Raw genomic sequence first — 26,718 nt, forward strand, 5'->3', positions numbered from 1 at the left:
TGATGTTTCTGTGGATAATTCTTTATTTGACTGACATTTACTGTTTAATCTGTCAGTGACATCAGTGCAAACAAACGTGGTTTTATTAATTTCTAATTTACTTTTTTATTTTGCTTTCTTTAATTCACAATCTTCAAAGAGAGAATTAATAACACATTTAATCTAATTAATTATGTTTTTTGCTGCTGTAACATTGTTATCTGTCCAGTTTGACTTTAAATATTTATTTGTTTAATTAGTTCAAATTAAATCTGCAACATGAAAATTATCTGAACATGAAAATAATTCTTTCTATTCAGAGAAAATAACACATTCACTGTGTGTGTGTTAACGTTTGTGTGTGTCACTGTGTGTGCATGTTTGTTACAGTTTGCTGTTCAGCTGCGGGGTGTGTGTGCGTCCATGTGTCCCTGTGAATCCTCCGTCAAAGGCTGCGTTCAGGACCTGGTCCAGCGTTTCCACGGTGACAAAGTCCAGCTCCTCCCTGACATTTGCAGGAAGTTCCTCCAGGTCCTTCTCATTGCGTTTGGGCAGGACGACGCACTTCACACCTGCTCTGTAAGCTGCCAGCACTTTGTCCTTGATCCCGCCCACCTGCAGACGACGGAACGACACGATTGGTTAGAGAGGATTTAAATATGAGGTGGTTTTGTGCTGAGAGAGCGAGAACTCACCGGCAGCACCAGTCCTCTTAACGTGATCTCTCCTGTCATGGCGACGTCTGACCTGACCAGGCGGCTGCTGAACAGCGAGGCCAGGCAGGTTACTATGGTAACACCGGCAGAGGGGCCGTCCTTGGTGACGGCTCCAGCAGGGAAGTGGAGGTGGATGTCGGTCCCTTCTAATGGATCTGGATTCCCCACCACTGCTCACACACACATTACCATCTGTCATAATTCTGTTAATATTTCTATAAAGATGAAACTCTAAACGATATTATCGCACATCAGAATATAAGATTCACAAATTAAGATACAATTATTTTATCAGGAATGGGAAAAAGTGTTTTTGAACAAATTTTACTGAAAAAAAATGTCAGCAAAGAAATGTTTACTGGATTTTTTACTGAAAAAAATATTAAATTGTTTTAATTACAATTTTAATTCAAAAAAATGTTAATGTTACATAAAACAGTTTTCAGTAAAAAAAAAAAGTTTTTTCAGATTTTTAACAGAAAAAAAGTTTTTTTTACTGAAAAAAGTTTCTGAATGTTTTTCTAAAAACATTCAGTTTGGAGCATTAACAAAATGTTTCTGTAAAATCACATTTTGTATAAAAAAATTGGGTTATTAAAGTTTTGTGACAATGTCTCTGCAATATTAGAATTGTGAAGTAGTATTAACTGAAGTATTTCTGATTTTTTTTACCGATAAAAAATCATTACAATTTCTTTACTGACATTTTTTCAGTACATTTTTCTTGGAACATTAACAAACATTAAAATCACTGTAACATTACATTACACACATTACATTTTGTATTAAAAAAAATGGGTTATTCAACTGTCTCTGTAATTTTAGAATTTTTTGTGAAGTGAAAAAACAGCAATTTTTTATTGACTTTCTATTGACGTTTTCAGGAAAGAGTGTTTTTCTGAATTTTTTACTGAAAAAAATCAGGACAACTTTTTTGATAGCATTTTTTTGAATATTGACAAAATGTTTCTATAAAATTATATTTTGTAATCAATTTTTGTAACGCCAGTAAAAGTGGAAAAAAAATTATCAGCAAATCTTTTTACTGAAAAATATTCAGTACTTTTTATTTACTGTAATATTTTTTCAACATTTTGTATAAAGAATGGGATCATTCAATGTTTGTCACATTAATGTCTCTGGATGGATTTTTTTGTAACGCCAGTTACATCAGCAAATTTATTTACTGACTTTCTTACGGAAAAAAAAGTTCAGTGCAATTTTTTTACAAAATATTTTTTACAGTACATTTAGGAACATTAACTAAATGTTTCTGTAAGATTACCTTTTTTTTTAACTGATAAAAACTTTCAGTAAAAAAAGTTTTTCTGTACTGTTTTTTTCAATAAAATTGTTCTTACTGAATTTTTTTCCTTAAAACATTCAGTAATTATTAAATGTTTGTGACATTAATGTCTCTGTAATACGTTAAACAATACTTTTGTTTAGTTGGTTAGTCTGTTTCCTCAGTACTCAGAATATGAATTAAATAAACGTATACCGTGAACAGGAGGCTTCGCTCATTTACATTTAAGAATCTAAACAATAAAAACTCATGACTCAGAATTCTTCTAGTCTGGAAAATCATGACATATAACTTGTATATAGTCTCACATCTGATGTACAGTATATACTGTGTGTGTGTGTGTTTGTGAACTGACTGTTGGTGAGCTGGTAGGTTTTAGCGTTAGCTCGCAGCCAGCTGATGGCCAGATGAGCCGATTCCTTCATGACGTCTCCCAGCTGACCGGTCAGAGTCAGCTGACCCTCTCCCTCCATCCTGCTGGCCTCCACGAACATGATCTCCCCACCGAGAGGAGTCCAGGCCAGACCCAGAGCCACACCGGGCAGAGTGAAGCGCTCAGACACCTACACACACACAAATGAAAACATCTGTACTGCTGATGACGGAATCATCACAGCTCGTCGTCTCCCATGCTTTTAGGGCTGAATGTGAAACATGAGGTTGAAAAAGAGGGAGTGGACAGACAGACAGACGTGAGGTGAAAATGCAAGAGGGAGGGCGAGCGATGTGTGAGAGACAAAAAGACAGGAAAGAGGAAGAGAAAACTCCTGCAGGAAGACGAGCTACAGTATTATCCTGTTTTACTTTAGACTGTGTGATAACGTGAACTACTACTGCTGCTATTTCTTCTTCTGCTGCTGATGATGATGATGATGTTGAAGAGTGTCTTCTTGTCTCACCTCCATGTCAAACAGTGGAGGACCCAGGATGTCTTTCAGGGCCACGTGGTCGATCACGATGGGCAACTCTGGGGGAACTGCCTTATCTACACACACACAAACAAACATGATATTCATTATCCATAAAACAGTTGATTATTTTATTCATTTATTAATTAATGGGTTGGTTTCATAAAATCATCATCATCATCATCGTCCTTCATTCAAGATGGCGAAGGCTCATTAAGACAAAGATCTCTTTTTTTTAAGTTCAAACTGCTAAAAATCAAAAAGTATAAATGAACAGAAAAAAGAAAAAAACAAGTAATGAGAGAAAGTATGGTGAGCAGTGTATATAAATGTATATATATATGATGATGAGCAGGAGAGTTATTAACAACAACAAGATGTCGCGTTGATCTGCAGTCAAACGTTGATGAAACAGCAGCTCATTACAAACACACTGTTGTTCTTCAAACGTCCAGCAGGTGGCCTCATTTTCTGTTTCTATATAAAATCACTTCACCACTAAATTAAACACAAGATCACAGGTTTAACAAAAGTCTGAAACTGCTGAGCTGAATATTTAACACTGTGTGAGCTCATGTCTGCTTCTTACTTTTAAACTCTTCAGCACCACCTGGTGTAAAACTGTTGTAACTGCAACTGTAACTCCCGTCATGACTGAGAGCTTTTTTAAGAGGTGATGGAGGAAAAAACACAAATTCTGTCTTATTTTGGGAAGAAAAAATACCTTCTTCCATTTGTAAGAATTCGCACATCAAATTCAAGAACTTTATAAGGACTTTCCAGGACCAATTCCCTCACATTCAAGGACTGAATGTGCTGCCACAGTTTAAGATGAGAGGGCAACTTGTTAACAGCCGTTTCGCCCATGATGACATCCAATTAGTACTGAAGCATGCTCTGCATGGACAAGCCAGTCTTTGCTATTTTCTTTCTGGGTTTTGCATTTCAATTTTAATTTTAAAAGTAGTTTTTCCATAAAATGTCAAAAAAGACGTCCTGGTGTTCAAACCAAGAACTGACGGCCTCATAAAAGACAATTTAATCAAAACTAAACTAAACTTTCATTACTTAATTTGAATTATACATCAAAACAAAAAGACTGACAATCAACCATTTTTTTTGACTGAGACTCAGGGAGAAGACGTGGTCTCACCTTCTTGCTCGACTGCTGCTCCCTCGCGGATTGAAGCCTCTGCCTTAGCGAGTCTTTGACCTTCAGCGACCTTCACTGCCACGGCTCGGCAGACCGCGCCGATCTTCCTCTCTAGGGAGCGCACGCCTGCCTCGCGAGTGTACCTGACACAACACAACACAGACCAAAAACATCACCAACAGATGCTGTGGACGTGAAGTGCAGCTTCTCTTGTTGCCGCATATAGGATCGAGTAAAAGGAATGCAGGGCTCACAGTGTATAGTAGAAAAGACTTGTTTTGTAGAGGTCACCCTGCAAAACCTACATATAAACAAGTGATTAAAACAAGCGTTTTCTGAAGTGTTTTTCACTTCAGAAAGCACTTGACAAAGACGACGATGATGATGAAGATAAGCAGCAAAAATAAAACATCACTGTCCCTATAAAACAAGCACAGAATGTTTCCTCTACACATCTTTTATGTGTTAGAAAACAGAGGATGAGAACTGTGAAAGAAAGAAATGAATCAAGAAAGAAATTAATAAATGAATCAACAGAAAGAAAGAACCAAATTAATTCATGAATTAAGAGAAAGAAAGAAAGAAATTAATCAAGAGAAAGAAAGAAATTAATCAAGAGAAAGAAATTAATAAATGAATCAACAGAAAGAAAGAACCAAATTAATTCATGAGTTAAGAGAAAGAAAGAAATGAGTTAAGAGAAAGGGAAAGAAAGAAAGAAAGAATGAGAGAAAGAAAGAAACAGACAGAATAGAAAGTAAGACATTAATGAATGAATTAACAGAAAGAAAGAAAGAAATGTGTAACAGTAACTGGTCGACTTTTACTAATCAAATACGTGTCCACGTCTCTCTCTGTGTCTCCCGGTGACACTCTGCACACAGGAAGTGAATACCATATTTAGCATCTGTCCTTCTCATTACTATAACTCCTAGACTCATAAGCCTGTGACAGAAAATAAAAAAATCTCCCACAAAGCAGAGAAATAGCGAAACTTTGCGCCTGTTTACGTGATGATTCACCAGCAGCGCGTCCCACGTTTGTGATGTCAGCTTCTCAGTACTGGTTGAATAACTGCCAGATATGGAACGTGAACGTTATCTTGGAAAAAGGAAGCAGAACTCACTCATTGAGTGGAGCATTTTTTGGCAGCCTGGATATCATGATGGTCATACGAAGGTTAATGCAAAAAAGGAGTATTTTCTCTGATGGTACTCGGTATAAAAAGTTTCAGAACCACTCTTCTACTATCTGATTTGACTTGCAGTACCCTTTTGAAACACTGAATGTCACTGTTGCACACATTTTTACACGGGATCCCCCCTTGAACAAAAGCGTGAAAGATTTATCTGCAATAATTTACGAGCTCTTGTTTCACTTCTGTTCAGCCTGAATCCCTGTTGCGTCTCTCTGTCTTCTTTTACTACTCCACGTGTGCAAAGTCCAGTAAAGAGCAGAGACAACTTTGGTGCAATAAAACCTCTCCCAATAAAATATTCACAATCCTTCTGAGGCCAAAAATCTGAACGTCAGAGCAAAACATCAATGTGAGAATCTGGCAACATCGAGTCTCCCGCTGTTACTGTGGCCAACGAGTGACAAAACTGTCCTAAGACACTTCATAAAACCTTCATTTTTTCTCATTGTTGCCACATATGCAGCCCGACTGTGTCAAACCCTGAGCCAATAAAAAAAAAAACCCACACAGACTCCATTGATTGATTATCTGGATCGAGTTAAATCATTTCTCTTGATTCTCTTCTCAAATCTGGAAATGAGCAGAGTCACTTGAGAGAGTTCACTGTGCTCTGCCAGGACAAAACAAAACCAAAAAACCTCCCAGATCTTATCACAGCCTCAACATTTATAGATTAAACTAATAACTCATGCTAGTCTGATACAACTAACCAGCTGCCACAGATGGAAATTAATGACTTACATTTACTTATTTACTGTGTTACTGTAATTGAGTAGCTTTTTTGTGTAGTTTGTAATTTGTACTAAAAACAAAGTACTAAATGTACTTTTACTTCAGTATGTTGTTTTGGAAGTATTGAACTTCAGGACAAGTGAATGAATGAGAAGGATAAGTGAGTGATGAGGGCAGTTGAATGAATGAATTAATGATGAGGACAGGTGAATGAATGATGAGGACAAGTGAATGAATGATGAGGACAGGTGGATGGTGAGGACAGGTGAATGAATGATAAGGACAGGTAAGTGATGAGGACAGTTGAATGAATGAATGAATGAATGATGAGGACAGGTGAATGGTGAGGACAGGTGAGTGAATGATGAGGACAGGTGAGTGATGGGGACAGGTGAATGGTGAGGACAGGTGAGTGATAAGGACAGGTGAATGACAAGTACAGGTGAATGAATGATGAGTCAAAAACTTTGTGCTTATCATCTTTACCTGCCACTATGATTTTCTGTAAATGTGACAAATACCACTTCAGGTGTTTAAGAATCAAAAGAAAGAGATGATTTACCTGCTGATGATTTCCTGTGTGCTTTCCTGTGGTAGATGCAGCTGCTGAGGTGTTAATCCATGCTGCTCCAGCTGGTTGGGGATTAAATGACGGTGAGAAATCTCCAACTTCTCCTCCTGGGTGTAGCCTGAAACACAGGACGGTGTCATTACACTGGAAAATTACAGCAGATTAATTCCATAAATGAATTAAACAAAAAGTGCTTCACAAGTGTCAGAAGTGTTAAGATTAAACAAAAATACAAGAGAGAAAGTTATACGAGATAATAAAATAGTATTAATGTCAATTATAATTAGTGTTTGGATTCAGTAATATTTCAGCCTGAGATTAAAAAGGAAAAAAAAAAGGGTTTAAAAAGTCAAAGGTTCAAATTATGTACCACATTATCTTTGATGTGTTAAAGTGTCACAAGAAGGAGCTGCAGGTGTGAAAAATGTATCTATCTAACTCACTATGTCAACAATATGGGACTAATGAACAAAAAACAAATGGAAAAATTAACTTCAGTATTAATTATGATGAAGTTTCTATCTCCGCACCTGATGTCACTTATAACATCTCAGTGACTGAAGTGGAAACAATCTTTATTGGGTTCCGTGAGTGCATTTTTTGTGTGAAACAAATCGTGATTTAGACACAGAGACACAAGTTCCTGAACGCGGCGTGGAAAATTCAATCACACAGTTGAGTCACAACATCAAGCGTTTCACCTGATTGTATGAAATGCTGTTTTTCATTAACGCAGAATGAGCATTTTACTGTAGACTTACATCAGGAGAGCTGGAGTCACTTCAGTCAGCTGGTTTTTACAGAGGCCCACAGAGGACAAACTTCATATCTTTTGAGTTTTGATAAGTTAGTTCTCCGAAACACACGATATTCAGCTGCAACATGAAAGTTCACCAATAAATGTTGCTGAATGTTACACAATGTACCTTTAAAGAGTGTTTAAACACACTGCTCAACTAAATATATATTAGTATAGTAATTTTTTTTTTTGTAGAAATATTTAAAAGTCGCACACTAAAGCTTTAAGCACCTACAGTAGTACTTTTAATTTATGTTTCACTGTTTAGTTAAGCTTAAATGTTAACTAGCTGTTAATCACCAGATTATGTGAACTGTGGGAGGGGTAAAAATGCCCAGAGCGACCACTTGAATCACTCCAGCAGCTTGTCACGCACCGAGAAGATCGCAAGCCACGAGTCCCTGAACTCACCTGGGACCTCCAGCACCTCCATCCTGTCGAGCAGGGCCGGGGGAATGGTGGCCTTGGTGTTTGCGGTCGCAATGAAGAGCACTTGAGAGAGGTCAAAGGACACATTGAGGTAATGGTCTGTGAAGCTGTGGTTCTGCTCGGGATCCAGGACCTTTGAGGGGGGAACACAGTACATTTGTCTATCTTGTTCATCCACGGTAAGACATTTAAATTTAATGAAGTTGGAAAGCGAAGAAGAAGAAGAAGAAGAAGAGTTTTTTGGTTCACATCAGGACACAAGGATGTGACATGACTACAGGAGGAGTAGCATGAACCTGTAACTGACCTCCAGCAGAGCAGCGGCAGGGTCTCCTTGAAGGCTCTTCCCCAGTTTGTCAACCTCATCCAGGAGGAAGACGGGATTATTCACACCCACCGTCTTCAGCCCATTGATAATGCGGCCGGGCATGCTCCCTACATATGTACGCCTGCAGGTACGAGATTAAATGTAAGTTTCCACTCCATATCAAACATACTGAGGCCTCAAAAAAAGGTAGAATACACCATCAAATTAAAGGTCCAGTGTGTTACGCTTTTAGGGAGGGTTTATTGGTAGAAATTGAAAATAGTACACATACGTATGTTTGTATAAATGTATAATGGATTTAAAATAAAAATGTTTGTTGGTTTTTGTAGCATTAAATTAAGCCTTTGTTATCAACTTTATGTTTCAACAGCAGCCAGAAGCGACAAACCAAGTTCTTAAGCTTTCTTATGTGCTATATAACTAAAATAGTAATAATTGTTATTATTAATCAGGAAATCAGTGGTCTATAGCTTCAAATTATACTGCAATATCAGTGTTTCTTGTGCAATCATCGCCGTGTATCATTCGTCCTTCAAAATAAAAAAGATAATGAACTGTAAATATGATTTTCAAAATAAAATGAAAAATGAAAAAAAAACAAAAAACAGATAACGACTTGTTTTTCCAATAACCAGCATTTCCCGTTTTGTTCAGTTTTGATTTTTTCTATCTATCACAAGTTATGTGACCCGAAAGTGACCTGTGAAGGGAGGGGCTTCACATGGGACAAAGATCATAAAACTGTCAGAAAATCAACAAAATATGACTTCATTTTATGGACCAAGCAACTCATCGATTAATCCAGAAACTAACTGATTATTTGATTATGAAAATAATTGTTGAAAACAAATCCAATAAACAAACAACAAAACAATTGTTATTACTTGGGTTAGGGTTGTATCTGATTGAGACAATAAAAATAATTAAGGTAAGGTTTCCCCGACAAATACAAAATGTGTTAGTGCATTTTGTCGACGTACAGATGAACCTTTGTGACTCTTTTGAAGAAAACTATGTTGTACTTATACTGTAATATGAACATTTTCACTTACACAACAAAACACTAGTTTAGTTTGCCTGCCTGTGATGTCCCTGCGCTGAAATATAAAAACACACATCCCCTGTGACTCAAAGGCTGCAGAGTTTAAAACTCCATGTTGGCTTGGAACCTGATAATTTCCCCTCATGGCGTCCTACAGGTTGTCTTGATGGGTTTTTGTTTTTGTTTTTTTTTGACAGTGCAATGATTGATTATGTTTGAAAGCGTAATCCAAACATTTTACATGTGAGAGCTCAAGTTCGGCACAGCAGCAGATTGTGCTGTCCTACCATCTGTCATTTCCACAGTGCTTTGATTATCCTTGTCCTGTGGGACTAGGTCACAATATTTCAGGCTGCATGTGTAAAAAAGAAACACCTGTGAGGATTTCATAATTGATTCATCTGTCGATTATTTCCTCGAGTTTGGGCCATAAAATGTCAGAAAATGTTGATCAGCGTTTCCCCAAACACGTTCTCAAATGTCTTCGTTATATGGAGCTAGAACTGAGAAATATTCACATTTATGGAGCTGAAAAGTCAGAGAAAGCTCTTCACTAATTGGCAGATATTGAATATAGTACACATCCGTAAGTTTGTAATGAACTGTTAATTTGATTTTCAAAATAAAATGAAAAAAGAAAAAAACAAAACAACGACTTGTTTTTCCAATAACCAGCATTTCCCGTTTTGTTCAGTTTTGATTTTTCCATCAACACAAGTTATGTGACCCGAAAGTGACCTGTGACAGGGGAGGGGCTTCACACGGGACAAAGATCCTAAAACTGTCAGAAAATCAACAAAAATGTACATTTCTATGCTTTTCGCTGAAAGTAATGAACCTTTTCCACCAACTCACTCACACTTTCCTCAGTCTCAGATGACGTGGGGGTTAAGTGTCTTGCCCAAAACACTTGTTTTGAATTGAAAGAGGACTCACTTGACCGAGTCTCAGCCAACACTCTCAGAATTAAGTGACTGAGCTCAAACTCAGAAAGCCTGTGTGAGACCGGAGCAGGTGTTGACAGTTATATTGTGTAACACACACACAAAGGAAAAAAAATTAAAGGACGTGAGAGAATGAGAAGAAGAAGAGGAAGGTTTAGAAGATTGTCCTTCATTGGAGACGAGTGACCTGATTAAAACGCCTGAATTCAGATACATAAATAAACTGTATGTCGGGTCGTCTCATCTTGAACGTGGGCGGTAAACGACAAAAAGGCTGCTTTAAACTACAGTTTTTGACCTTTTCACCAACTCACTCAGACTTCGCTCAGTCTCAGATGACGTGGGGGTTAAGTGTCTTGCCCACAACACTTGTTTGAATTGAAAGAGGACTCACTCGACCAACACTTCCAGAATGAAGTGACTGAGCTCAAACTCCGAAAGCCTGTGTGAGACCGGAGCAGGTGTTGACATTTGTATTGTGTAACACACACACAGAGAAAAGAAAATTAAAAGACGTGAGAGAGAGAGAAGAAGAGTAGGAGGAAGGTTTCCAGTAGGTGAGAACATGTGCTCTATGTAAAATCCTCCTGATGTGCCGTCTATGTGTGAAAGGATTATCAGTTATAAATTACTTAGTACAAGCAAAAGGGATCTTAAAAGTTCAAAAAAAAAAAAAAACACTGCAAAAATGACCGCAGTTGTTTGAAGGTTTATTTTTTTTACCACGGGTTGAGAGAAATTGTAAAAAATCAACCGTGAAATCAAGAACTTTCATCTTTATCTCTCGCACCCCTGCTGTTGGTATGTCAGACACATGTTTCTCATCCAACTGAGAGCGCTGGCTATTCTTCCTTTAAAAAAATGGAAATCTGAGATGAACCCTGCTCTGCACGCTTCTGGACACACACGCGCACACACACATACTACTCAGGACACTGGATTTAATTAGTGTGGACAGCCTAAAAAAAAGGCTAACTCAATCCCTAACCCTTCACCTAACCTTAACCTACTTCTAACTAGAGCTGCAAGTAACGATTATTTTCATAATCGATTTATCAGTCGATTATTTTCTCAATTCATGGAGTAATCGTTTTTTGTCCACAAACTAAAATGGTTCCGTTTTTAATGATTTATTTTTTTATGGAGCAAAGAAACGAAGAAACAATTCACATTTAAGAAGCTGAAACGATCAGAAATCTGATAAAAGCTTCAGACCGATGAATCAGTTATCAAAATAGTTGACGACTTATTCAGTAATGATTAATCGAGTCATTGTTTCAGTTCTAATTCTAACCCTAACCCTTAAACCAAGTCTTAACCCATTAGCAGCTATTTTAAATGTGTGCCAGAATTTGAGGAAATTGTCCTCACTTCCATTTCCACTTCCTGTAGGTTAGGGCCGCAATTAATGATTCACTTCATCATCAATTAATCTGTCAGTTATTTCCTTCATTCATCGAGTAATTGTTTGGTCCATAAAATGTCAGAAAATGTTGATCAGTATTTCCCAGACCTCAAAATGATGACGTTCTCAAATGTCTTGTTTTGTCCAAAAAGGTTTTTAAATGATTTCTTTGTTACACAGAGCAAAGAAACCAGAAAATACTCACATTTAAGAAAAATCAGAAAACTTGTTTTGATTCTTTAGTCCCACTTTGTTTCGTTTGGTACTCGCACTCAAACTGAGTGACTGCCACAAAAATGAAAGAATGTGACACAAACACACACTTTGGCTCCGTCTGCAGTTGTCGTTTAATTCTAAAAAGACATTTCCGGCCTTCCGGTCTTCTTCTTCAAGATCAGAGATCTCTACAGGAAATGTGATCTGGAAGACGGGACCTAAGAGCCCGATCTTATCATTCATGAAAGCTGCTGTCACTGGATGTCATCTTCTGGTGAACTTCAGGTGAATCCTGTTATTGCCTCATGGACATAAGTTATTCACTGACAAAACACTGACCACAGGAGCAGAGAGGACTTTAACACCGAGCGCAATGCAGACGACACATTGCATTACTGTCATTAAGTGATGGTTTGTGCGGGAAACATTCCAACTGTTTCTGAAAGCTGAGAAGTTGCACGTCACAACGACGTGTGGTTATTACGGTACCTTCACTCGTGCTGTTGCAGGAAGCCGGCGAATTGGCGTCTTACAGTGTTTTTTTTTTTTTTTATTGTTAATACACTATTTTAACATGCAGTACTGTAAATTTTAAATAACTACCAGATATTGAAAGTCATTCTGGAAAAAAGAGCAAAAGCACTACACACAGGATATTTTTTCTGGCCCTTTTATTTATGGTTAAAATAAGCAAAACAAGTCCAGATGGACATTTTGAGGCTTAGGTGTTAAAAGCCCTAAAACTGAAGCCTGTTTTTACACAAACTTTTGCAAGTATAGCTGGAATTTTTTTTAACTCTATCGAGGGCTGGGACGGAAATAATATGTTTGATGTATATTGAGACTTTGGTGCTGATTGAACTATTTTGAAGCTTTTTTCATTATGCAAACCAGATTTCTGATCGTTTTAGCAAGTATAGCTGGAATTTTTTTTAACTCTATCAAGGGCTGGGAAGCAAATAATATGTTTGATGTATATTGAGACTTTGGTGCTGAATGAACTATTTTGAAGCTTTTTTCATTATGCAAACCAGATTTCTGATCGTTTTAGCATCTTAAATGTGAATATTTTCTGCTTTCTTTGCTCCACATAACAAAGAAATCATTAAAACTGAATCATTTTGGTATGAGGACAAAAACAAGACATTCAAGAACATCATCATTTCCAGATTCGACAAATGCTGATCGACATTTTTCAACATTTTCTGACATTTTATGGACCAAACAATTACTTGATTAATCGAGAAAATAATCGACAGATTCATCGATTATGAAAAGAATCGTTAGTTGCAGCCCTAATTATGATTCTACGAGTATTACAATCCGATAGTCGAGCACAGTGGTTCTCCAAGTTTTTTATCCCAAGCCTGTCAAAGCATGACACAGCAAAAAATTATGTGAACCTGATGAACAGAACTTCCAATACTTTTTAAACTGCTACTGTGTCTGTTGATACTGACCCCAATGAAAACTAAATTAAATTATGAATTAAACTAAATTTATCGGCATCTATCTTGATAATCAATCAGTTTGGGAGCTTTTTTTAATCATGAAAACTCAATGTATGTAAATGTAAATATTTACCGGTTTATTTGCTCCATGTAACAAAGAAATCAAATCAAAGTTGTGAACAAACTTATTTTGAGGTTTGGGAAACACGGATGAACATTTTCTGACTTGATTTTATGGACCAAGCAACTCATCGATTAATCCAGAAACTATCTAAGATTATTTCATCATGAAAATAATCGTTGGTTGAAAACGCTTCACAAATCCAATAAAAAAACAACAAAACGAGTTGTTACTACTTTCTTTTATCGTTTACTTCTGTCTCTCTTTCAATACATCTGATTGATACAATAAAAATAATTAAGGTAAGGTTTCCCCGACAAATACAAAGTGTGTTTGTGCATTTTATCGACGTACAGATGAACCTTTGTGACTCTTTTGAAGAAAACTATATTGTACATCTACTGTAACATGAACATTTTCACTTACACAACAAAACGCTTGTTTACTTTGCCTGCCCCGATAATTTCCCCTCATGGCGTCCTACAGGTTGTCTTGATGGGTTTTGTTTGTTTAGTTTTTTTTTGACAGTGCGATGATTGATTGTGTTTGAAAGCGTAATCCAAATATTTTACATGCGAGAGCTCAAGTTCGGCACAGCAGCAGATTGTGCTGTCCTCCCATCTGTCATTTCCACAGTGCTTTGATTATCCTTGTCCCGTGGGACTAGGTCACAATATTTCAGGCTGCATGTGTAAAAAAGAAACACCTGTGAGGATTTCATAATTGATTCATCTGTCGATTATTTCCTCGAGTTTGGGCCATAAAATGTCAGAAAATGTTGATCATCATTTCCCCAAACATGTTCACAAATGTCTTTGTTATATGGAGCTAGAACTGAGAAATATTCACATTTAAGGAGCTGAAAAGTCAGAGAAAGCTCTCATCAGATTATCAAAACAGACAATTAATTCACTAATTGACAGGCCTATAATGGCTCAATAATGTGGCAAAACCTCCAGTAGGGTTTCGTATCGTCCCAGCTTACCTGTGGCCCCGGATGTCAGACTGGTCACAGATGCCTCCCAGAGCGATGCGGTGGAACTCTCTGCCGAGTGTCCTGGCGATGGATCGTCCCACGCTGGTCTTCCCAACTCCTGGGGGACCCACGAAGCACAGAATGGGACCCTAAAGAGACAAAAAGCAGCAGATCAACATGAATCCTGTAACAGATAACAGGTGCTTGAACAAAAAAAAGCACCTTGAGCGAAGTCTTGAGCTGTCTAACAGCCAGGTACTCGAGCACGCGTCTCTTCAGCTTGTCCATGGCGTAGTGATCGTTGTCCAACAGCGTGCGCGCAGCTCTGATGTCCAGGCAGTCTGGAGAGTGTGTGCGCGTTGGGTTTGGGTTGGATGGTCCAAATAAAGAAAGAAATGAGAACACAGAGTAAAAAGATAAGTTGCTGTAACTTATAAAAATAAGAGGAATAAGTGGGCAGAAGAAAGTGACTTGTGACTGCTGGGGCTTTTGAAAGCAGCAGCTGCAGCTCATAAAGAGACAGAGTTTTCCCAACCAGTCTGTTCAAGGACACTTTGTTCCATGTAATAAACTTCTGATTTAACTACAGGGCAACATCTGACTGTGAACTCTGACCCTCCTCTCCTGTCTCCACTGAGATCGCTTTTCCTTATTAAAACTGAACAGGTCTGCAGTTGGCACCGAGACAATTTTAAAGCACATTATCAATCTACGACATGTGTCGGCACTACTCTGCCTTGAAAGTGCCGTCCACCGCGGACCTCCCACATACTGTACTGTATATACATTAGGAGTTTGCATGGGTTTTCTCCGGGTTATCCGTCTTCCTCCCACAGTCCAAAAACATGCAATATGGGGATTAAGTAAATTGGGTGTGAGAGTGAATGGTTGTTTGTCTCTGTATGTGGCCCTGTGATGGACTGGCGAACTGTCCAGGTTGTGAACCACCTATAAAACGGTAGAAATTGGATGGACTGATAGTTTAATGCAAAACTAAACTCTTTGTTATAGAAGCAAAGGACCACGGGGTTCTTAGACTGTTTACTTCTGATATTTGTGGTGTTATAAAGAAACAAATTAAGCTTGAGCTTGTGGATGAATGCTCCACAGTGATTTCTATATTAAAGTCTTTCATGTGTCCTGTGCCATTTCCTATTTCCCAGATTTTCTTTTTTCTCTTTCTGTAAGCTGTACCAACTTCCTCAGACAAAACTGGTTTTACTTTTTAAATCATAGTAATCCCTGAATTGTAGGTACAAACGATTTTAAGTGTCCTCTTCATTGCTAAAGATATAATGCCGTTCCAGAACTGTGGAGAGGTCTGGCTTTTTGAGACTATTTTGCACAATTTTTTCATGTCTTTTTCTTTTTTACTGTATTTAATGGTTTATTTTTGCAGTGTTTTGTTGAGGTTTTGGATTTTGATTCTATTTGGTGAAGTTATCTCAATTGATCTGTGTTTTTGTGAACATACTTTAATAACAACACCACAGACCCTGCACACGTCTGTGTAACAGGATGGTATCTGCTTATCAGCAGAGGGTTGTGGTTTTAATCACAGACTGATTTACATTCTGTGCATTTGAACACGAGACATTCAATGCATGACCAGTGATGAAATCCAAACAATCAAGCTTTACTGTCTGGATTTGGTTGCAGAGCAAAGGCAGGATGTACTGTATATACACAGTAGTGTTTGGCCTCATTTACCTTTTGTGCTTTTACTCCACGGCAGCTCCACCATCAGATCCAAGTAGTTTCTGGTCAGGGCGTACTCGGGCATGGACTGAGGCATCTTCTTAAGTCTGAATATAGATGTAAAGAAGATTAACAGCAACATCTGTCTGGCTGCTGGACAACACTCTGTAAATACACCTGTTAAATATTGAATTAAATCTTTTTAAATGATCTACAGTGCGACATTGTTCGGCTTGATTCTTGTGTCAGACGTCTCTTCCTGTGACGGCACTGACCAATCAGTGGCCGGCAGCCTGTCGACGGCACGCATAGTATCAGTATCGCCTCAGCTCGCTTGGAACCTCGCCTGAGCAGGTACTAAAAAAAGTACCTGGTACCAGGATATCTGGTATTTTCCTGCCAAGGTAATATTCAGATAAAAATCCATCCACTGTGTGGACATAAAGTGGACATAAAATAGCTGAGGAGATTCACCTCTTGAGCTCCTTCAGGCAAACTCTGAGCGCAGCCTCAGGCATGTTCACACTATAGACTTTCTTCTCCAAGGCTGTGACGTCATCTCCATCCTCGTCATCGTCCTCGTCCAGATTGAACTGCCGACCTGGGAACGCTCTTCCACTTTTACGCAAAGGGACCAACTGAAGGGATGGTACACAGAGGGGTCAAGAGACATATACTGTGTGTGTGTGTGTATAAAAAAATATATATATGAAGTCAGAACAATGAACATGGGGTCACCCTCTTCTCATTGTCAGGACTCTTCTTCCTGGTTTTCTGAAGCAGATGGAGTCCTTCGATCTGTTTGGTCAACATGGACAGGGCCGTCTTAAATCGCTCCTCCAAGGTCACTGCATCCAACACCTTTTATAGAAGACAACATTTAACCTAACCTGATCATACATTTAACAACAATCACACACAAAAAACATTAAATTATTCTTTAAAAACCTTGTATGTATGTAATCATGTGTTTTGTTTGGTATCTCTGGTCCTCCTTTAACATGATGATCGAATGGCCTTTTGTTGCCTTGTGCCCAGATTTAGGAAAGCCTGCTTTTTCACCTGTAGTTTCTCCTTGTTGGAGGTGCGGATCATGGCAGCGACCACATCGGGTAGAGTCTCCCTGGGCAGACTGTCCAGCAGACGCCGGAACTTTGCCACCACTGGTACAGACATGTCCAACATGCCTAACAACTACACAAACACAAACACACAAACAGATAAAACCTGATTAATGGACACAATGAAGCACGTGTGCTGTTGTTGTCACAATCCATCAGCAGTTCAACGAGACGAATGTTGCCTTGTCCTCCTAAAAACTTGACAAATTTTAAGATTCCATTGGAATGCACTTGGCAAGATCAAAACCAGATGGGATTATGATGCATGAATGCAAAGACAGACACAGAGCTTTGATCAGCTGAATGACAAATGTGCTTTTAATCTACTTTTTTAAATTGGAGCTTACTTCTTTGTAAAACATGGCACCAGGTTTTGCTATGCTACCTTAACTGACGGCAGAAATATACATATTTAATAGGCAGGTAACAGTGGTATTCATCTTCACATAGATTTTAATAAAGAAAATCCCTGAATCTGGATTTGCATCACCACCAAAACCTAATCATTTCTTCTTCGTGCCATAAGAGACTTAATGTAGCCTTCTTGTTGGGGGTAGTAAATCTCAAACTTAGGGGTTAAACACAAAATACATATAAATAACATGAAATATTGGCTTAAATGTGACTGTTGCTTATCTGCTGATGGTAAAAATTCTTTTGGTAACCCTTTATAGTTTTACTTTTTAGCCCACCTGGCTCTGTTTACACACCTGCAGGTATAATTCATGTGATAAAAATGACGTTTTCTGCTGGGAGCTTCCAGCTGTTTTCAGTCCTTCACTCTACTGCAGGCTGTAGATATATATTTAGCATAATTCCACAGAACCGCAACAGTTGTTTATTGAACTGGCTGACCCTGGGGCTTTCATGTTCATCATTCTTCAACTGTGTCACATATTCCCCCAAAAAGAAGAAATAAACAGCCCAAACACAACTTTAAAGCTAAAAATGAGCTTTTGCTGATTTTTATTTACATTTTTACAGTTGGTGCATAGTGAAGCAGTTTATCCCTAAACTGTACCAGGGTGAGTTACTATGACTTACCTTCAGTAGCCATTCCACCGCAGTGTCAATCCATCCTTCGCCCATTGTTTCTAGTGTTTTCGTCTGAACCGAGATCGCGTTAAGAAAGGACGCATGGACATCGAGAGGGTTTGTAGTGCGACGGTTAGTCAGGAGTTTGAAACTCTGCTGTTTCTCATCACTTCTGTATAGCTACAGTATATACAAACAGCCCTGAGACGGCTGAGGGGAAAAAACTCAAACCCAATACTGTATATATACAGTCAGGTCCATAAATATTGGGACATCGAGACAATACTCTCTATGCTCTATACACCACTATAATGGATTTGAGACTTTCAGCTTTAACTTGAGGGTATTTACATCCAAAACAGGTGAAAGGTGTAGGAAATACAACAGTTTCTATATGTGCCTCACATTTTTTAGGGGACCAAAAGTAATGGGACAATTGACGCAAAAGCTATTTCATGGTGTGACAGGTGTGGGCTATTCCCTCGTTATGTCATCATCAATTAAGTGGGTAAAATGTCTGGAGTTGATTCCAGGAGTAACATTTGCATTTGGAATCTGTTGCTGTTTCCTCTCAATATGAGATCCAAGGAGCTGTCACTGTCACTGTCAAGCCATCATTAGGCTGAAACATCAAAACAAACCTATCACAGAAATAGCAAAAACATTAGGCGTGGCCAAATCAAGGATCAAGGATTCTTTCCCTGGTGTAGAAAAACCCCTTCACAACAGTTGGCCAGATCAAGAACACTCTCCAGGAGGTCGTTGTGTGTGTTTCACACACCCAAAGAATGGGTGGCGAAGCCTCTACAGCCAACCTCCACTGGGAGGCATCTCTTGTACTTGGAGAGCTTCCTTTCAAAGCTTCTTACAGGTCGTCTTCCCACGAAACCAAAACTACTCTTAAAAACTGTAGTATAGTAGTAGTATAATGCTGCCACAGAAAAAACACCACAAATGGAGGAGAACATGTGCAGCATCATAATTCTGAGGTTTGGGAAACACGGATGAATATTTTCCACCATTTTATGGACCACTAATCTAACTAATCTATCAATCAAGAACATGCTCAACAGATTATTCGATTATGGAAAGAACTGAACACACATTATTACCTGTACAGCAGCCTGGTAGAACTTCTCGGACAGCTCCCCAAGTTCTCCGTCATCAGGGCCGACGCCCTCTGTTGCTGGAGTCGTGTACTGCTCCAATTTGTCCAACTGCTCCACCTGCAATTGTTTCACAAACGCCTGGTTTTAGTCAAACAGCACAGGAAAAGGGGAGCCATTAACAACAGAGATATTGTTTTAAAGCATAGAACATGATTTTCAATGTCCTTACAAAGGCTCTTTACTTTGTTCTATCCCATCTGCTTCACGTGCCGGTGTAGATATTTCGGAAAGTAGCTATAATGTGGGAGAAAATGCTTTGGGCATCTGTGTTACGCCTCAGAGATTCATAGGATGTGTTTCTGTGTGGGGACGCCACATGTAAAACACAACCCTTTGTTCATGAGGAAACTTCTCGGGGAGCATGAAAGCGCCAGCTGAAATGAGATAAGAGTAAAAACGGTTGACTGACTTCTCATTCATGCCGGTCATAGTTATTTAAAACACATTGATTCAGTTGTAAGTGTGCTTTAAGTTTTTTCTCGAAGATGTTTCTCTTCTTATCCACAAGGCTTTCTCTTTTAGTTCTGCAGCGCGTCATCTTTTTTCCCCTCTTTAGACTTTCAGCTGTCTCTCAATGAAGACCAGTCTCCGCTCTGCTTTCAAGTGGTCATTAAATGACATTTGGGAATCTGTTTCATGTTCACATGACAAGACTCCAGATGCAATAAAAGTTAAATACAATGTGTGGAGACACTGACGAGCATAAACCAGCAGGACGCCAGAAAAAAACAACAAAGCAGGTTTGTGAAAGATGACTTTTTAATTATGAGCACTGACATTACTGAAACAAGTTTTTATGGTCGATTTTTAGGAAACCAGTAAATGTCTGAGCTTTGTAACACTTTGAGGGTACTGTTTTTGATTTCTCCGTCCATCCGTCCATCCCATTCTTTTAAACACAATTCAAGTCTTGAGTGAATCATTTGAAATTTGGCACAAGTATTCACTCACAGACCCACAGATTAACGCCTTATTTTTGGGTGGTCATAGGTTCAAAGGTCAAGGTCACAGTGGCCTTACTTTTGGAGTAAAGAAGCAGTGCGTAGCTTTTGGTGATGGTTTTGTGGTTGATGAGTCTACGTTTGATTTTCTCAGAAAGAGACAAAGTTATTGATACATCCCCCATGTGAAGGCTATGTCAAGCAAGACTATCAGACCTGACTGAGGGAGTGTCTGTGTGTATACAGCAGGGATGGGCGGGGACAAGAAGCCTTTATCTCGTCAATTTTTTGAGCAGCAGAATTCACTTCTGAAACTTTTAGAGGGCACTTCTTTTATGTTTTGTGCACAATGTAGCTGTTACATCGCTCTCTCTTCACAAAAAACAAATTGACTATCCATAGAAATGTGCTAAAAAAGGTTTTGCATGAAAAACTCAAAATTAAGGCATTCAATTAAACTTTTCACATAGTTTTATTTCTTTTTCGTTCTTTATAGTGTTAGTATTAAAAATAAAAACCTTTTAACTTTAAAAACGTCAGTGACTGCTTTGACATGAGTATTTTAATAAAAAAAGTTTTTCAACATCAAATGTCTATTTCTCTGCATATTATGAAGCATAAAGATGCCATCTTTACGGAGACTATGAAGAACAAAAAAGAAAGTTCTGTTTCCATGTGGATAAGGACTATATTAATCCTCATCCATCTTTTTGGTTCAAATTGCTTCTTTATCTTCAGTTTTACAGTCAATTTAGTGCTTTTGACTTGTGTTACCTCTGCCAGGACAAAGGGCCGCTCCTTCAGCAGCCTCGACACGCTGAAGCGGCACAGCCCTGTGATGAGGAGGGTGTAGTGGGGCTTTGGCCAGTTACTGCCCACAACCTGCACCGCGATCCCCGCTGTTCCAATTCTGTGCAGACAGACAAAGAGAAGAAGAAGAAGAAGAAGATCAGAGTGCAGCTCCGTCAAGACCTTTCTGCTGCATCTTTTTCATCTCGATCGCTAAAAAACACTTGACTGACAGTCCTGTGGTTACATGGAGGGACTCCCTACCGTAAAATATATTGACCTGCCACACTGTTAAAACATGAAGTGCTGGTGGGGGGCCTCAGTGGTTTCAATAAGAAGAATAGAGTTGTCAAAACATGTAAGTGTCTCAAGCAGTTCCTTACATATAGCTGAGGGGTTTGAGTTACTACTGGGGAGAATTTGTTATTTTACTGGGAGCCCACAGTTTAGTCCCTGACAAGTCAGAAGCTGTTATAGTTCTATAATAACATTGCCAAAACTAATTAAGCAAATAAAAAGTTTTTTGTTTTTTTAATTAGGTGTGGAATGTGACATCCTATTAACACAAACTCCCACATGCACAAAACAATGTAATGCGATACCATGGCTCTAAATCAAAGACACATGTAAGAGGGTAAAAAGCCTTTTGTCAAAACCAGCATGAAACTCATCCTTCTGCCCCTTCCCCTTATTTACTGCATCTGTGATTTTCAGCTGGACTGAAGTGTTACATGACCACCTTTGTCAGTGAATAATTCACACTATGAACAACTGCTGTTTTCTGGCAGTTGGAGGTAAATACAATATTTATAAAACCAGTAACTCGTTTTACTGGTGTGGCAGAACTGCGTCTTCATCTTTTTTTTCTTTCTCAAGCTAGTAAGCTATGAAAAGTAGTTAGGCAAGGCACGTTTATTTGTATAGCACCATTCTTACACAAGGCAATTCATAGTGCTTTACAGAAGCAAGTAAATACATTGGAAATTACAACAAAATCAATTAAAAAAAAAAAATCAATTATAGAAATAAAAACAATTTAAAACAGTAACATTTTTTAAATCAAGTAGACAAAGAATTTTTCATCTGTTCTGTGTTTGTCAGTCCCCCTTTAATTTAGAGAAACATCGAACAGACAAAGCATCAGTTAACTTAAAACTAATAAAACATTGGACATCATCTTTTTTAAAAACATCATTAAACAAGCAGATGTGATATTTAAAGTGGTTAAAATGGCAATATCAGAAAGCTGCAGTAAATAATTATGTTTTCAACCCTGATTTAAACAAGCTGACAGTTTGTGCACACCTCAGGTGTTCAGGGAGCTTGTTCCGGAGGTGAGGACCATAGAAGCTAAATGCAGCTTCGCCCTGCTTGGTTCTGACCCTGGGGACGCTGAGTACACCTGTCCCTGATGACCTGAGAGGTCTGGATGCTTCATACCCAACGAGAAGCTCTGACATATATTTAGGCCCAAGACCATTCAGTGACTTGTCGACCAGTAACAGGATTTTAAACTCGATCCTTTGACACACAGTGTCAAACAGCCAGTGCAGTGATTTAAGGACAGGTATCACACCTGTCCTTAAATCACTGGTCCATTTTCTTGCTGTCGGTCAAGTTTATCCATGTCTTGTTCAGACAGAAATCCTTTAATTCATACAATGTTTTTGAGATGATAATAGGCTGATTTAGTGATGCTCTTTTTGTGGCTGTTAAAATTCAGGTCTGAGTCCATAACGACACCAAGATTTCTGGCTTGGTCTGTGGTTCTTAGTGTCAACGAGTCAAGTTAAGTTGGCCACTGACCTCAAGCCCTGCATTTTTGGGACTAAAACAATGACTTCTGTCTTTTCCGCATTGAGCTGGAGAAAATTCTGGTCCATCCACTTATTGACTTGGATACACTCATTCAGTGACTGTAATGGAATGTAGTCATGTGGTGACACTGTATTATAGAGTTGCGTATCATCAGCGTGAGATGTTATGATACTCCATGATCTGGGCCAGTGGGAGCATAGAGATATTGAATAGAAGTGGCCCAATAATGGAGCCTTGGGGGACCCCACATGTCATTTCTGCTCACTCAGATTCATGATTACCCAGTGAGACAAAGAAGTCACGATCTTCTAAATAAGATTTGAGCCAATTTAGCGCTGTACCAGAAATTCCAACCCACTTCTCCAATCTTTTGAGCAACATGTTGTGATCAACTGTGTCGAATGCAGCACTGAGATCCAGTAGTACCAATACTGAAGTTTTTGATGCATCAGTATTAAGTGTGACTATCTTTATAAATGTCATAAAGTCATGGAGTTTGGTTTTTCGCCATCTGCGTTCAGCCTGCCTATACTCTCTTTTTTTAGCTTTTTTTTTAGCTTTTTCAGTGGCGTTCCTCCATGGTGACTTTTTTCAGAGTTCTTTTGCACATCCATCATTCACATTATCAACATGAATGTTAAAATCACCTGCTAGAACCACACTTTCAAACTCAAATATACAGTATGTGGAGAACTCATCAAAAAACAGTGCATTATACTTTGGGGGCCTGTAAATGGTTAGAAACATTGCACGACAAGGGGCTCTTGACTGAACAGCAACATATTCAAAGGAATTGAATTCTCCATACAACATTTTCTTGCATTGGAAATTAAACAAAATGGCGACTCCACTTCCCTTCTTATCCACTCTAGCTTCACTAATGAAACCGTTAGGAGAACTGCTGCACTATTTTCTTGGCCTAACCAAGTTTCAGTTAGGAAACTTCAGGAACATAAAATCTAGGTGGTGCTGTACAATGTAGTCATCAATTAAAAATGATTTGCCTGCTAATGACCTAACATTTAATACTGCTAGATTTGATGTGTTAGTAGCAATATCTATAAAAGTGTGGGCTGATTGCAGCTGAGATGAAATAAATGTTAAATTTGACATTACCCTGTTTCTTGGCAATTTAAACATTCTTTTTCTATTACCAATCATTTAGTCAGTGAACTCCAAGAGGGGGGACGAGGGCGACAACATGCTCACAGTAGATGGTGAACTGGGTGGGGTTTGGGGGGGGCAGAGAAAGTGGATCAGGGGGTGGAGTGGCTCAGTGGTTAAGACCGGTACCCTGTGTGCGAAAGACATCATGGTCGCAATGGTCGCAAGATCCTCACAGACACTTTTTGGTGTTGAGGGTAGAGAATCCTCTTCCTGTTCGCCGTGACGTCTCTCGATTGGAGCACACTTCAACTGGGAGCCATGTTCAGTGTCCTTCATGATGACTTTTATCTACCGTCTGTTTTGGCTCATCTGGCCTTTCGTCCTTGGTGGAGGGAGCAGATTTGTGAAAATACGTTGGACATAAACAGATTGACTCCTGATCTGTTTAGGAAGAGTCCATCTTGCTTAAAAGATGTCTGCAGTCCCAAAAGAAATTATACTAGTATATCTACTACATAAGCAACATGTCTACAGGTTAAAATTTAACAGTACTACGTGTATGACAGATTTACTGTGAAACAAATATGACAGAGGTGTAATTTACAGTAAAAGAAACAGTGTTTGTATCATCTTGGAATCCTAAATCCAGGTTCTGATGACGTTCTCCGTTGAAGGAACACCTCATGAATTCTGACTAGAGCTGCAACTAATGATTATTTTCATCATTGATTAATCTGTCGATTATTTTACAATTAATCGAGCAATCACTTGGTCCATGAAATGTCAGAAAACGTTAAAAAACAGTGTTTGTCAAACCTGGAAATGATGATGTTCTCGAATGTCTTGTTTTTGTCCACAAACCAAAAATGATTCACTTTTAAATATTTCTTTGTTTTATGGAGCAAAGAAATAAAGATATTCACATTTTAAGAAGCTGAAACAATCAGAAATATTGTTTTAATCATAAAGAAAGTTTCAAACTGATTCATCAGTTATCAAAATAGTTGAAGATTGAGTTACAACTACAAATTCTGTCTTTGGATGGAAGCAAAAAAAAAGTGTTGTCAATAGAATACATGTTTGGAGTATTTTGATGGTATCTCATGTAGTACTGCTTCATAATATTTTAAATCAGTAACAGTGTTAAGTCAAACAAATAAAAATCTGACATAAAATTGCCATTTAACACGTTTTTCCTGCGAATCATTGGTCCCCTGTTTTCAGAATTAACGTTGGGGGAAGACTGCTGCAGTAAACAGACAGACAAACCTGGCAATCTGGAGGTGAAAGTTTAAAGTCCACCTCTCTGTGGCTGCATGGCCACTTTGTAACCGTAGACTTTTCTAGAAAAAATAATAATAATTTGACTGAAATTCTGATATGGTTCGCGATATCAGGTCATTTTTACATAATTTATATTCGAAAAACATATTTGAAATGATTACTGTGTGATATTTGAGCAGATCTGTGAGAAACAACAAAATTCTCTTCAGTCTGTAGAATAAGATGTGTTTAGATCAATAATTCTAAAATTATATTTTGACACACATTTTGGCTTTAACAAATATTACACCTCAATCCTGCGAAACTGCAGTGGGCCGTATTGCAATTTAGATAAAATTTCGATTAATTGTTCAGCCCAAGGATTTCAAGGACCCCAAGTGCGAACCCTGTGTTTGGTCCGAATCGGAAAATGTTTTTAAACAAATCAGAATTTTTTTTTGTTGATTGATTGAGTAATTGTTTGGTCCATAAAATGTCAGAAAATGTTGATCAGTGTCTCTTAAACCTGGAAAGGACGATGTTCTCAAATGTTGTCCAAAGACTATGCAGTTTGAATGATTTCTTTGTTATATGGAGCAAAGAAACCAGAAAATATCCACAATTAAAAGCACAAAATTCAGAAAACTTGCTTTAATTCCTTGAAAAGGAACGATTAATCAATTATCAAAATAGTAGAGATTCATTTAGTAATCGTTTCAGCCCTAAAAAGACACTCAAAAAGATGGCTCTTAATTGAGTTGACGGTTTGTGATCGACAAATTAATTAATAATAAACAATCGTTGTAGACCTACATGACGAGACAGATTAGCCGAATATCAAAGTAGCCTAGTGGGTGATTAATCCAGTAATCTATATGAATAATGGATGAATCGATCGATCATTGTATTCCTGCTGCTTCTGTGACTGAGTGTGGAGTTACTTGTGCAGTGTGGGCAGGTCGTCGGTGTCATTCTGCGGGTCTCTGGTGCTTGGAATCACTCCTATGATGGTGCTTTTCAGCGAGGTTCCCCTCAGCAGCCGCTGGCTCACCAGCTGCATGTTCCGCGGAGAGTCGACGCTGAACCTGACGCTGGAGCCCGGCAGCAGCACTCCCTCGTGGGTCAGCAGCAGCGGGAGACGGCTCGGTATCTGAATTCCGCTACCGGAGGTCATAGTTGGTTTTAAAGTCGCCGTTAAACCGGGAAAAACTTCAGCAAACAAATAAGTGCGTCTACGTACTTGCTGTCACTTGTCAAACAGCGCGAATCAAAGTGTAAACACACGACTTCCGGGTTGTAATTTCGCAATAAAATCCTCATTTACGAGCCGAGCGTTTATCTATATAGCAGAATTTAAATAAAACACGTATTCAAAAAAATCATTACAACAAAAATGCTGTTAGTATTGCTCCATATCCCCTTTGCGTGTCATTTGTTGCTTGTGAATGTGCATTGTACACTATTTCATCTTGCCTCTACATCCGGGAGTACCTACGGCAAGCA

General features: G+C 38.5%; 2 protein-coding genes across 2 annotated transcripts in view; both read right to left on the bottom strand.

The window, feature by feature from the left end:
- On the bottom strand, positions 1 to 26,702 carry lonp2 (lon peptidase 2, peroxisomal). Its single transcript, XM_044035767.1, has 17 exons — positions 26,157 to 26,702; positions 21,013 to 21,148; positions 19,241 to 19,354; positions 17,035 to 17,166; positions 16,711 to 16,833; positions 16,447 to 16,610; positions 15,985 to 16,079; positions 14,497 to 14,615; positions 14,284 to 14,423; positions 8,099 to 8,240; positions 7,774 to 7,924; positions 6,555 to 6,681; positions 4,063 to 4,205; positions 2,901 to 2,986; positions 2,357 to 2,564; positions 675 to 865; positions 1 to 594 (listed from the first exon to the last, which is right to left on the bottom strand). Exons 1-17 carry the CDS (start codon positions 26,387 to 26,389, stop codon positions 364 to 366), a joined length of 2,535 nt encoding a protein of 844 aa, XP_043891702.1. The 5' UTR covers positions 26,390 to 26,702; the 3' UTR covers positions 1 to 363.
- The window catches only part of necab2 (N-terminal EF-hand calcium binding protein 2), a 521,316-nt gene that overhangs the window by 12,862 nt on the left and 481,736 nt on the right, over positions 1 to 26,718 (bottom strand). The window lies entirely within an intron of this gene.

Source organism: Solea senegalensis, linkage group LG10, assembly GCF_019176455.1.
Source record: "Solea senegalensis isolate Sse05_10M linkage group LG10, IFAPA_SoseM_1, whole genome shotgun sequence".
Lineage (NCBI taxonomy): Eukaryota > Metazoa > Chordata > Actinopteri > Pleuronectiformes > Soleidae > Solea > Solea senegalensis.

Coding starts and splice junctions, on each gene's coding strand:
- lonp2 (XM_044035767.1), bottom strand. CDS start 26,389: ATGACCTCCGGTAGCGGAATTCAGATACCGAGCCGTCTCCCGCTGCTG. Junction 16,080..16,446: donor TGCCTGAAGGAGCTCAAGAG/GTGAATCTCCTC, acceptor ATCTATATTCAG/ACTTAAGAAGATGCCTCAGT. Junction 2,565..2,900: donor CTCCACTGTTTGACATGGAG/GTGAGACAAGAA, acceptor GTGTGTGTGTAG/GTGTCTGAGCGCTTCACTCT.